Source organism: Dendrobates tinctorius, unplaced genomic scaffold (genome assembly GCF_039654945.1).
Source record: "Dendrobates tinctorius isolate UK_male_01 unplaced genomic scaffold, ASM3965494v1 ptg000127l, whole genome shotgun sequence".
In the NCBI taxonomy this organism is placed as follows: Eukaryota; Metazoa; Chordata; class Amphibia; order Anura; family Dendrobatidae; genus Dendrobates; species Dendrobates tinctorius.
In genome coordinates, this window is record NW_027361795.1 from 14809874 (window position 1) to 14823576 (window position 13703).

The 13703-nt window shown below is 46.0% G+C and overlaps 1 protein-coding gene across 2 annotated transcripts in view; it reads right to left on the bottom strand.

Annotated features, from left to right (window-relative positions):
- Window positions 1-9323: 9323 nt before the first annotated feature.
- Window positions 9324-13703, bottom strand: part of SHISA4 (shisa family member 4) — a 47956-nt gene continuing 43576 nt past the window's right edge. For both annotated transcript variants that reach the window (XM_073542542.1, XM_073542543.1), the window contains exon 5: window positions 9324-10221. In XM_073542542.1, coding sequence (XP_073398643.1) covers window positions 10187-10221 — 35 coding nt within the window. In that variant the 3' untranslated portion in view covers window positions 9324-10186. The remainder of the gene's footprint in view (window positions 10222-13703) is intronic.

Below are 13703 nucleotides of genomic sequence, written 5' to 3' on the forward strand. Positions count from 1 at the left end.
AGGTGATGGTTTTCTGAAAGTCTCAAGTGGGTGCTGCCGTGGCGAGAAGAAAAAGCTAAATTAGGCTGGCTTCACACTTGCGTTGTGTAGCGCTGCGGATGGCAACCTACTTCCTCTGTTAAACCCAGCCCAGTGCCGCACCTCTTCCTTCAGCTCCGCTTACGTCTGCATGCGTCCTGCGTACCCCATCTTTAACATTGGGTACGCAGGCCATGCAGATGTATGCTGACGCATCTGCATGCGTCGTTTTGACGCTGCGCCGAATGCAATGTGTTACATTTTGTTGCGGTCGGCGGACGCATGCAGAACTGAAGGAAGAGGTGTGGCAGTGGGTGGGGCTTAACAGAGTAACAGAGAAAAAAGAAGGAAGTAGGCTGCCATCCGCAGCCCTGCCGAACGCTAGTGTGAAACTAGCCTTACTTACCGGTAATTGTATTTTATGGAGTCCTCGACAGCACCCACTCACTTCCCTCCCTTAGTTACTAAAAAAAAAAAAAAAAATGAAAATCAACAAATATAAGGGTGTATGTGATTCTCTCCTGTGGTGGTTGCGTAGATGTATAATTATGTGTCACGTGGACCCGTCCTGTGTGCCACGACCCGCAGGCCGGTAACTGAAACAACAAGACACGGGGGAAGGGGAAACAGTTACAACGGTGGGCCCTGCGATAGGGAACGGGGACGTGGAGACCTCCTGCACTCCCCTGAGTCAGTGTCCCTCACACTCCTAACGTTCCCTATACAGGCTCCTCACCTGTCGCCGAGCTGGATACCTGTCACCCTAGCACACCCTACACCTATCCCTTGCTAGCGAGCTGGGTGGTGCAGGCACTGGCCCCACCGCTGTACTAATACACACCAGGGAAAAATACAAACAGGGGAAACACCAAAAACACTTCTCTTGCTCTGCTGCAGCACCAGCAAGCAGAGTGCATCACCGGATTATCTTTTCGCAGTGGCTCGACACCTCAGAGCCAGCTGCCACCTTTACCATCTCACTTTGCTGCGGACATCGGGCAGACAGTTTCACACCAGTTTCAGCAGTGGCTCCAACCTTCAAGCCAGCTGCTAACTTCACCAGGTTTCTGCAGTGGCTTCACACCTCAGCCAGCTACTCCCTTCACCGTGGTAGGAATCCCAAAAGGAAGCTATCACCAACACCTGCTCATAGACCATGTGACCCTATATAGGAAAAGGGAATGGTCAAATGATCAGGGGCCAAAAAGCTGCTATAACCCCAGTGACCACCAGGGGCAAAAGGCAAAGCAAATAAATTATCAAGTGCAATGACACTTGTGGCCACCGGGGGCAAAAGGTAACCAAAGCAACTATTAGGATGCAATGACACCCGTGGCCACCGGGGGCAAAACTAACCTTAAGCCAAAGGCTTGAAGGAAAAAAAAAAAAAGGTTTACATGCGTTAATCCAGAAGCTGACACAGCTCCAAGAATTGGATCGTGACATATGATGGAGATAGTCAAAAATTTCTTTTTGGTGGTTCCTCTCATGTTCTGTAATCCATCTGAGGCGGCGAGGGGGACCGCCCATTTTTATCTGTAGGTTTCTTGTTCCTATGGGTGGATCCCCTCTCTCAAGTGGGTATTGTCGTGGACTCCATAAAACACAATTACTGGTAAGTAATTTAGTTTTTTGATGATATTCTAATTTTGTGAGAAGCACTTGTACATCAGGCAAATGTGCATGTGTGGCCATACACATATTAAATAATTATGTAGTGCTGACGCCAATGTTCTGGTTGGTCGCCTCACTTGACTTCTTAACCCCTTAGTGACAAAACCAATTTGGTACTTAATGACCAAGCCAATTTTTACAATTCTGACCACTGTCACTTTATGAGGTTATAGCTCTGGAACGCTTCAACGGATCCCACTGATTCTTTGATATAACTAGCATTTAAGAAAAAACAGAAATTTTGCAATTTTCAAACTTTTTTTTAAATTTTTGTGCCCTTAAATCAGTCATATCACACAAAATAGTTAATAAATAACATTTCCCACATGTCTACTTTACATCAACACAATTTTTGAAACAATTTTTTTTTGTTAGGACATTATAAGGGTTAAAAGATGACCAGCGATTTCTCATTTTTCCAACAAAATTTACAAAACCATTATTTTTAAGGACCACCTCACATTTGAAGTGAGTTTCGGGGGTTAATATGACAAAAAAATACCCAAAAGTGACACCATTCTAAAACCTGCACCTCTGAAGTTGTGTAAAACAACTTTCAAGATGTTTATTAACCCTTCAGGTGCTTCACAAGAACAAAAGCAATGTGAAAGGAAAAAATGAACATTTTCCTTTTTGTCACAAAAAAATTTACTTTGGAACTAAACTTTATTATTTTCACAAGGTTATCAGGAGAAAATGGACGATAAAATTGGTTGTGCAATTTCTCCTGAGTAAGCTGATACCCGGTAGGTGGGGGAAAGCCACTGTTTTGGCGCATGGCAAGGCTCAGAAGGGAGGGAGCACTGATTGACTTTTTGAACGCAAAATTGGATGGAATCAATGGCTGGTGCCATGTCGCGTTTGGAAACCCCCTGATGTACCTAAACAGAAGAAACCCCCCAATTCTAACTCCAACCCTAACACAGCCGTAACCCCAACACACCCCTAACCCTAATCCCAACCATAAGCCTATCCCCAACACAATCCAACCCCAACATAACCCTTACCCTAGCCCAACCCCAACTATAACCCCAACCATAACCCTAACTATAACCCCAACCCTAGCACAACCTTAACCCTAGCCCAACCCTAACACTAGCTATAACCCCTACCATAACCCTAATCCTAGATATAACCCCAACTATAAACCCAACCATAACCCTAGCCCTAATGGAAAAATGGAAATACATCTTAATATTTTTACCTACGGGAGTGATAAAAGGGTGTTTGATTTACTATTTTTTGCATTTTGATCACTGTGATAGGGTCTATCACAGTGATCGAAATGAACCAATAGGAGAAATCTATTGTTGCCGGGTGCCAGCTGGAAGATCTTGGAGGGCGCACTGTGCATGTGTAGGGAAGGTGACCTGACGGACAGACGGACTAGTCAGAGTGAAGAAGGAAAGGTTTGCACAGTGTAGGTAGGTGTCAGTTATTACAGTGGGGAAACAGCTAGGAAAGTGTAGTGGATGTGCAGTACCTTGGGTTGACCATTAGATGGCAGGGAGGAGTGTGAGCAAAGGACTTGATAACAGCTTAGGGCTTTAGAAACCGTTGGTCATGGGGGGCGTGGTTACAGTGACAGGGGACCGGGAGAGCTATAAATACTGAGGGAGGGTTCCAGAAGGTTCCAGTCCCCAGGGGGAGCTCCAGTGACAGGAGGACTGCGACAGTCTGTGCGCTGTGAGGAGAATCTAAACCAGGGGGACTTAGGAGAGAGAACGTCAGGGGGTGGTCCTGACAGAAAGAACCGCAGAAGGGACGAGGCACTGGGTGTGAGACACCATATTTGACACGACTGATTAGTGGAAGCGCTGTTGGTTTACAGGCCTAAGGCGGCCACAGTGACGGACCTGTCAGAAGCGTCGACGAGTGAGGAGGGGACGGTGTGTGCAGACACGTCCCCAGCATAAAGTATGGTGTGAGAAGCGGCTCTGGAAACGGAGGGCCGACAAGGGAAAGTGTATTGCTTGGAAGTGCGGTATACTTGAAGGCTGTCAAGTGGACAACCAGAGAATAAACTTGGACCTGTTGCACCCAGAATCTGCCTCCATCGTGTCTCTGTTTCGTCTCTGCGCGGTAAGAAGAGGGACCACCCCCCAGCTCGGCCCCACCGACCCTACATTTTGGCGTAGTTGGCAGGATCGCCGCCGCTAATACATCATCTTCTGCGGCAGGCCTGCCTTAAAGGATGGAGAAGGACTTGGACTGTGCTGTTTGGATAATAAATACCTGTTGATTACAATTGGCTTACCAATGGATTACAAATTGGGAGCGCTGTGGTGAATCCGTGGTGCTGACAGAAGATCCGGGGCGGTATCAGGTGCTGCGCAAGATGGCGGCATTACTACAGCGCAGGGGAGAGGTCCGGGTGTTTGCAGTCGAGTTGAATGGACTGGGACCCCCTCCAACATACCGCCGTGGACAGCAGTATGTGCCCGGAGGCCAACGCTCCCATGTTCTGGACCCTAGCAGATGGGTGGAAAGGCTTGCCAATGCCCAACCCAGCAGGAGGAGTGGCGCAGAAGAAAAGCTTGGCTGTAGCTGTCTGGCGCCATTCGATTGCTGCCCAACGGACGATATGAGACGCTGCGGGTGTAGGGGCATCAGCCGCCTGGAGTGGCAATGGAGGCGGGAGATGGGGAAGTCGCCCTCAGAGCCACGGATGAGCCGCGGAATACTGAGCTGGGGAGCGGAGCCTGAGCGGAGTCATCGAGAGCGGCCGCCACCAATACCAGCAGAGGACTTCACAGCGGAGCCCCCGAGTCCGGAGGAATGGCCCGTCGGACAGTGGAGCAAAGAACGGAGGCTGCGGGGGCCACCGCGTGATGATGGGACGGAGGCTGCAGCGCCGGGGAAGGTGAGAGTACCCCCGGCCCTATCAGTGCCTCCGCAGGCGGCCCCCACCATTCTGCTGCAGCACGCGGCCCCTGCGCACCGGAAGGCCTAGTTACCACGGGCCCCGTGGTGTATGCGGAACTGAGCGAGCCCCCACTCAGGTCCCTGAGCTACCCTGCCCGGAGCTACCAGTGCGGCGTTCAGCCGAAGACGCTGCTGCGCTGCCCTTGCCAAGAGGTGCCTTGTTGGAACCGGCCGTTACTCCGGCTCCGTTAGATGCGGCCTACCCTGCGGCCGCGGTATTGCCAGAGTTAGAACAGGCTACGGCCTGTTTGACAGGCCCTGTTACTCCAGCCCTCAAGGACCCGGCTGTCCCCACCCGGCATCCGGCCCCAGCGGCTGCTGGGCCGCAGATTTCATCGGCCGCCTCTGCCCCACGCGCTTTTACAGCGAAGTCCCGCCCACCGGACTCTGGAACTGGCACGGCACCCTCCGTTTGGGTCGCGGAGGTGATCAAACAAAAGAAAGTTCGGGAGCAGGAGGTATGGAGCCTGCTCCACTCAAAGGGGGAGGCAGGCATGGCGGTGGAAAGATCCCGGGGACGGCTGGTATACACCAACATCGATAGAGAATACGGTTTTATCCGGGATGAGACTGGACAAAAGGTTTATATTAATGTGGCATCTATTCGTCACGGCCGGGCTCTGCATGAGGGGGACTGGGTGTCGTACTACAAGGAGTACTGCCCCCGTGGCTACTACGCGGTAGCTGTGGTTGCTGAGCCAGAGGACCGTGAACCCCCGTAGTAAGAACTCCTAAGACACTCCCTATACCCCGGGCGCTCCACGGCTGTGAGGCCCCTCGCTGCCAGCCGTCTGGGAGTGGTTTGAACTCTCGAAATTTCATTGCACGTTGTGACAGTTGATGTATATGTTAATTATAAGAAGTTAAAGTTGTTGGTTGTATAAAGCCTGGCAGAGCGGGGTGTCAAGAAGCGAGGGAGTGTTCAGGTCCAAGGAAGGGGGGAGAAAGAAGACATGCAATGTTTTTTTTTTGTTAAATGTTGGTTTTGGAAGCAAAAGAAAATGAAAAAAAAATAAAAATATAAAAATGGGTACTTGTGCTATTATAAAGTTGTTTAATGTATAATATGCCAAAGTAAAATGCAACAGGTCCGGATAAGGGAAGGTCTGCGGGACCAAAGGAAAGTGTGAGATCCGGTAGGGATCTAACAGTTGAGGAGGTCTGGGAGACCGGGACGCCGACCATGACATGTAATTGAAAGAAGGGTAAATGAGTTGGAAGACGTGAGAGAGACAACCGTCCTAGGTCAGGTCCCCAACACCACGGACACCCCTGAAGGAGGAAGGCGGGCGCTGGTAATGATCTGGAAGGTAAGAGACCTCGATCATGGCGTACCGAATAGTGGAAGGTGACAGTAGGGGAGAGTAGGGGAAGGTACACGCCATAGAGAGAATATGGGTGTACCTAGCCCAATTTGAAAGACGTTGTCATGTGGCGTGCGCGCTGGTGAGTAGCAGTAGGCTGCTCAGAGCATAGTGCGCCCAGTATGGTTCGACCCCCGCAGATAGTGGGTTTGGCTCAGCAGCTGGTCCGACAACAGAATGTAGGTGTAGCTTCAGAACGACGAAGGCAGGGATGATGATTGTCGAGGACGACAATGGACAAAGGAAGGGAGAGTGTAGGGAAGGTGACCTGACGGACGGACGGACTAGTCAGAGTGAAGAAGGAAAGGTTTGCACAGTGTAGGTAGGTGTCAGTTATTACAGTGGGGAAACAGCTAGGAAAGTGTAGTGGATGTGCAGTACCTTGGGTTGACCATTAGATGGCAGGGAGGAGTGTGAGCAAAGGACTTGATAACAGCTTAGGGCTTTAGAAACCGTTGGTCATGGGGGGCGTGGTTACAGTGACAGGGGACCGGGAGAGCTATAAATACTGAGGGAGGGTTCCAGAAGGTTCCAGTCCCCAGGGGGAGCTCCAGTGACAGGAGGACTGCGACAGTCTGTGCGCTGTGAGGAGAATCTAAACCAGGGGGACTGAGGAGAGAGAACGTCAGGGGGGTGGTTCTGACAGAAAGAACCGCAGAAGGGACGAGGCACTGGGTGTGAGACACCATATTTGACACGACGACTGATTAGTGGAAGCGCTGTTGGTTTACAGGCCTAAGGCGGCCACAGTGACGGACCTGTCAGAAGCGTCGACGAGTGAGGAGGGGACGGTGTGTGCAGACACGTCCCCAGCATAAAGTATGGTGTGAGAAGCGGCTCTGGAAACGGAGGGCCGACAAGGGAAAGTGTATTGCTTGGAAGTGCGGTATACTTGAAGGCTGTCAAGTGGACGGCCAGAGAATAAACTTGGACCTGCTGCACCCAAAATCTGCCTCCATCGTGTCTCTGCGCGGTAAGAAGAGGGACCACCCCCCCAGCTCGGCCCCACCGACCCTGCACATGCACCCGCCATTTGCTTCCCGGAAGACGCCACCGGCCGGGGGACATCACAGGGGGATGCAGGAGAGTCCAGTGACACCGGAGGTACCGGGGGGGGAAATCGGCAGACCCCATTTCTCTCTCCTTTAACGTGCGATCACTTCAGGGGAGAGAGAAATTAAATGGGAAATCAGACTTATTTGTGGTTGCCGTTATTCTGTGAAAAACCGTGATCGCAACACTGGGGTAGGTAAAAACGGACCCAAATCATGTTCTCTCCGGGGTCTCAACTACCCCCGGTATCCGAGACCCCAGAGAATTTCCGCCGCTGGGGGGCACTATACACTTATTTCTCAGTGCCGTTAAAAGCGACGCAAAGGAACAAGTACCCTTAACTGCCACCGTTACAAGGTGTATCAGCGGTCGTTAAGGGGTTAAAGAAGTAGACACAGGAATAGTTTCTATTTGAAGTTTAGCTCGTTCATTTAGTCCTCATGAACCACGTTACCAGAAAACATAAATACAGCCTTTGTCTGGCACAAGGTAAAACAAAAAGTAACAAGTCCATACAATAGTGCCGGTTAGCCCACATGGCTCATAATCCAGTTGCTTAGTCCTTTTAGCAAAGGCATTCAATCCAGGAGAACTACACACCTCCATACACACAGCCCTGTGTGAGAGAAACAGCTCTCAATTTACAAAGTGAACTACACCCAGGGGTGAAGATATGGCGAGTAGCAGTCTCTCCCAACTCATAGGCTGCTCACAATCAAACTGTCGTGGCCGAATAACCACTCAGCACTTAAGAGTGCTGAAATATTTTCCTATATGTACTAAAGCATTACTGTCACGATTCAGTTGTTGGGTGTTCAGGGAAACCTTCCCTGTCCCTAACGCTAGGGGCACCCTAGCTCGCCCTTTTCCCCAGGTTACTTCTGATGGTGAAGATGCGAGGGCCATGTACCTTGCCTTAGCTCCTGAATCAGCCCTCAGTCTGCACCCAGGGACGAGGGTAGTAGAAGTAGTGTACCATAATACACCAACCAGAGTAACAAGGTAATACGAACAGGGGTAACGAAAAATACCAAACATACAAATATACACACATAAACAACAGAGGTATGCACCAGGGAGTGGAGGAAGGAGTTAAACCAAAGTAGGAGAAGAAAGGGAATTATCACACACTCAAGACCTAGCAACAGTCACAGATAAATCCACCAACAACCTCCAGCCATGCAGCATAAGCTATCTCTGACAATGATGCTATCCAAGACCCAGTTTGTATAGGAGATGGGAGTGGCCAACAATGCACATCTGAGAGCCTTAGCTGGAGGAGCTCTCAACAGAGCAGAGTAACCTCTGCACTGCCAAAAGAAATTTACACTTTAATAAGAGGGTGAAGTGGGTGAAGTGCTTCTAATCAGTCCAAGAGTAGTAGAAATCAGTTGCTGCGGTATTCTGGCTCTTCTCTGTCGCGGTAAACCCGTGACAATTACTTCAAGTTTATCTCCCAACCACTAGGTGTCCGACAGCCAGCTTACAATGTATACATTTGCATAGTGGTAATTACAAACCATACAGATGCTGTGTGATTTAGGCCACATTCACACATTATGTATTTTACATCAGTATTTGTAAGCCAAAATCAGGAGTGGAACAATCAGAGGAAAAATATAACAGAAACACGTCACCTCTTCTGCATTTTTCACTCACTCCTGATTTTGGCTTACAAATACTGATGTAAAATACTGACCAAATACTGAATGTGTGAACGTAGTCTAAAATAAATTATTGGACTAACATTGTTATTATAGACAATGAGACACAGACATTTATTGCTTTTTGGGGAACTTACACATTGTTATTTGCTCGTCTCATGAGCTGCCATCATAACCTGGATACATCTGATGGCATATACAAGTCCAAGATGCTTCACGTTGGCTAAGGTCATGGTAGTCAGGGTTCCTTTTGTCCCACAGTTCTGGCCTCTCCTGCACCAGGACGATCAGCATCTCCACATTTATGTGTGGGACCATGGTTCTAATCTCAGTGTAGGCATGTGCTTTTTTTTATAGGTTGCCTGGATGCTTTGGGCTTACAACTTCCTCCTTTTGAGACTATTGGTCTTGGCATAGTGGACATTATATAGTAGCAGAGTGGTGCTATTTTTTTTTATTCCGTAACTATAGTCAGTTTTACATATTTGTCAGTTTTCTTTTTTATGGGGACAGTCTCTAACACAGACTATCAACGCCACAAGGGCCAGGAACGTGTGCGTGCGTATGTGTGTACCGGACTCTAGTTAGTTACTGAATGGTGGATAATACAAGGCTACCACGCAAATAAAACACCTGTTTTGTTTATTATGACACAAATTGCTGGTACTGGTAATTACATATAAACAATGCAAACGTTAACATATTTGTGAATTTAGAGTCCTTCAATATATCACTATCATTCGTAAATATGTAATTAAACCCTTAAAGAAGTTGTCCGATCTTAGAAGAGAAGTCTGCAGTCACTCTACGACTGCAGACAATCAAGCTGTTACAGTGTGCAATGCGCACGCACACTGTCACGATTCCACTGTATTGCCTGTGCAGGTGGGTGGTCACGTCACGAATACGATTTACATACTGCCAGTCTCAGGCAGACTAAACACTGGCACTTCTCTCAATTATCTTCAAATGAGTGTAGAAGTGTGAGAATAGTTGGCCCGTGAATGCAAGTATGCAAATTGCATGCATGTAGCCACTGTCACTATTCAGCTGTCTAGTCACATGGAGTGACTGCAGACTTTTCATCGGAGACTAGACAACCCCGTAAAGGAACATTGGTTGTATTTACATGGGACTGATAAAGTTCTGCTGTTGAACGGATAATCTATAATTAAAATGCTAGTAACTTAATTTGCTATAAACAGTCTGAGAGCTCTGACAAAGATGTATCCCTGCACATTCAACAGTTTAATGGACATCATGTTAGTCCACAAGAATAAATACATATATACCCATGCAACTCAGGGTCATAAAGGAGGGAAGGCTTCCTGATAAAGGCATGTACATTTTCATTATATGGTAGAACAGTGGTTATTCAGAAGGTCTGTGATGAAACAAAAATAAATATAGAGTATCCTTCTGAGATGATCAATACATGCCACGATGATGAAATGAACCAGTAGCATCCATTTTTCTTCCTTTGTCTCGTCATACTCCAGGATACATTGTGTTTGGAGGTGCAACTAAGGAAAAGAAAGTCGGTTACCATAATTGTCAGAAATTTGGTGAAAATTTAGTAATTTTTAAACTTTTAATTCTTGTGCCATTAAACCAGAGCTATGTCACACAAAATACACTGCTCAAAAAAATAAAGGGAACACTTAAACAACAGAATAATACTCCAAGTAAATCAAACTTCTGTGAAATCAAACTGTCCACTTAGGACGCAACACTGATTGACAATCAATTTCACATGCGGTTGTGCAAATGGAATAGACAACAGATGGAAATTATTGTCAATTATCAAGACACCCTCAATAAAGGAGTGGTTCTGCATGTGGTGACCACAGACCACATCTCAGTACCAATGCTTTCTGGCTGATGTTTTGGTCACCTTTGAATGTTGGTTGTGCTTTTACACTCGTGGTAGCATGAGACGGACTCTACAACCCACACAAGTGGCTCAGGTAGTGCAGCTCATCCAGGATGGCACATCAATGTGAGCTGTGGCAAGAAGGTTTGCTGTGTCTGTCAGCATAGTGTCCAGAGGCTGGAGGCGCTATCAGGAGACAGGCCAGTACACCAGGCGACGAGGAGGGGGCCGTAGGAGCAGAACCACTGCCTCCGCCTTTGTGCAAGGAGGAACAGGAGAAGCACTGCCAGATCCCTGCAAAATGACCTCCAGCAGGCCACAAATGTGCATGTGTCTGCACAAACAGTTAGAAACCAGCTCCATGAGGATGGTCTGAGGGCCTGAAGTCCATAGATGATACTTGAAAAAGGCCATAATATGGCCGAAACGTTGTATTTTTCACTGGCAGAATAAATCTTTGATACAATTATTCACCCAGATTGGATGCTGCGCTCTCTCTTTTCAATAAATGTGGTTTAGGCATTCTGCAACATTGTGGTGCTCAGCAGGGGGGTGAAGAGCCATAGCGCTTTTCTCGAACCTTTGTGCTACCACTAAGTGGTAGCCCCCTATAATCCTGTTAACAGATGATGGACCTGAGTGGGGCTTGCTTTTTTGTGAATTGAGTTCAAGCTTTTGAGAACATTTTACATCACGTTTATCTGGTGCTCTACGCTGACCACTTACATTGGGGTTTCCATTTAAATCTTCAAATGACACGATTCAGATTAAGCCCTAGAGGGATCCATTAACTATAAATGAGGCAGCAGAGTTACTCTGGATTCCATCTGGCCTCTCTTCAGCTGTGTCCTTTTTAGAGGCGCACTGTGGCTGATGGCACTTTTATGCACGTCTACAAAGACCGACACCGCCGAATCACAGGTTAGACAGCATCAACCTTGCCGCCATCTGTCTCATTACAGGGAATAATCTGCTGGGAATTCAGTCACGTATTTCAGAGGTTTACACGGAGATAAACCCTGGTGTAAGCACTCAGCGTAGAAAGCAAGATAAATGTAAGCCAAGACTTACTGCAATCTTTGGAAGGCAAAATTAACAAATCAAAAACAGTTGAAGAATTGGTTTTCTTTATTTTTTTAAGCAGTAAGACTACTTTATTCTTCAGGTTGGTGTGATTACAGAGATTCCAGATTTATATCAGGTTTTTATGTTTGGCTGCTGACACACATTAAAAGATGCTTTTTTTGAATAAACAAAAAAACAAAAACTAGTTTTTGCATCACCATATTTTGAGAGCTATCATTTTTCTATATTTCTGTGATGGCTTGTTTTTTTGCGGGACGAGTTGACGTTTTTATTGGTACCATTTTCGGGAACATGACTTTTTTTTATCACTTTCTATTCCGATTTTTGGGAGGCAAATGAACAAATATCAGTAATTCAGGAATTGCTTTTTGGGGTTTTCTTTATGCCGTTCTGTGTGTGGTAAGATTGATAAGGCAGCTTTATTCTTCGGGTCAGAACACAATAAAAGCTAATTTTATAGAAAAAAGAATTATGCATCGCTCTATTCTAAGAGCTATAGCTTTTTATTTTTCGGCTGATGGTGCTATATGGCAGCTTGTTTTTTGCATTTTCAGCTATACCATTTTTTATTTACATTTGTCTTTTTGATCCCGTTTTATTACACTTTTTGTTTGGTGGTATGATGAAATGGCATTTTTTTTTGCAATTTTTTTTATTTTTACGATGTTCACTGTAGGGGTTAACTTGTGTGACGCTTTATAGGTCGAGGTGCTCCAGATGCGGCGATACCAAATGTGTGTACTTTATTTTTCTAAAAATACTTATATATACACACATACACAGTGATTCCAGTGGTGATAGGGGTCGCTGTTCCAAGGGCTCTTAAGTTGGGAAAATGGCTGCAACAGATCCCAGGAGCAACATCTGAACCCTCTATTCAGAAAAGCGCAATGCTGGGATCCGAGAATGAGAAAGGACAAGAGAAGGGGGGTGAGAAGGAAGTTTTTATATATTAATTTGTCTTATTTTGTGATTTAAACAAATAATAAAAACAAACAAAAAAAAACAATTTTATTTTATCACTTGCTTTATTCATGGTCGCAGCATTTGGAGGATTAAACTGCCAGGAGCGGTGCGGGCAGGTGATCGTTTGCACACAGCTCGTGTGAGCGCAAAAATCAAAATGACGTATCCATACGTCAAAGGTCGGGAAGTGGTTAAAGAGGTCCAACTTCATTTTGAAGAGACTATTTTCATACTTAAACTCCCAGAGGAGCATTGCATTGCCTACAAGTCATCTTAAGCAGATTTGGCACTCTTCACAAGAAGACATGTTACCTCTTAAACCAGAGGCCTCTCACCCAGCAAAATCAGACTTACTACTTTAACCCCTTAGTGACAGAGCCAATTTGGTACTTAATGACCAAGCCAATTTTTACAATTCTGACCACTATCAATTTATCAGGTTATAGCTCTGGAACGCTTCAACGGATCCCACTGATTGAGAATGTTTTTTCGTGACATATTGTACTTCACGTTAGTGGTAAAATTTCTTCGATATAACGTGCAGTTATTTATGAAAAACGGAAATTTGGCAAACATTTTGAAAATTTAGCAATTTTCAAACTTTTACATTTTATACACTTAAATCAGAGTGGTGTCACACAAAATAGTTCATAAATAACATTTCCCACATGTCTACTTTGTATCAGCACAATTTTGGAAACAATTTTTTATTTGTTAGGACATTATAAGGGTTAAAATTTGACCAGCAATTTCTCATTTTTCCAACAAAATTTACAAAAGCATTTTTTTAGGAACCACCTCACATTTGATGTGAGCTTGGGGGGGGTCAATATAACAGAAAATATCCAAAAGTGACAGCATTCTAAAAACTGCACCCCTGAAGATGCGCAAAATTCGCATTCAAGGAGTTTATTAACCCTTCAAGTGCTCTACGAGAACTAAAGCAATATAGAAGGAAAAAATTTACATTTTACTTTTTTCACAAAATAATTACTTTGGAACCAATTTTTTTTATTTTCACAAAGGTATCAGGAGAAAATGGACCATAAAATTTGTTGTGCGGTTTCTCCTGAGTACGCC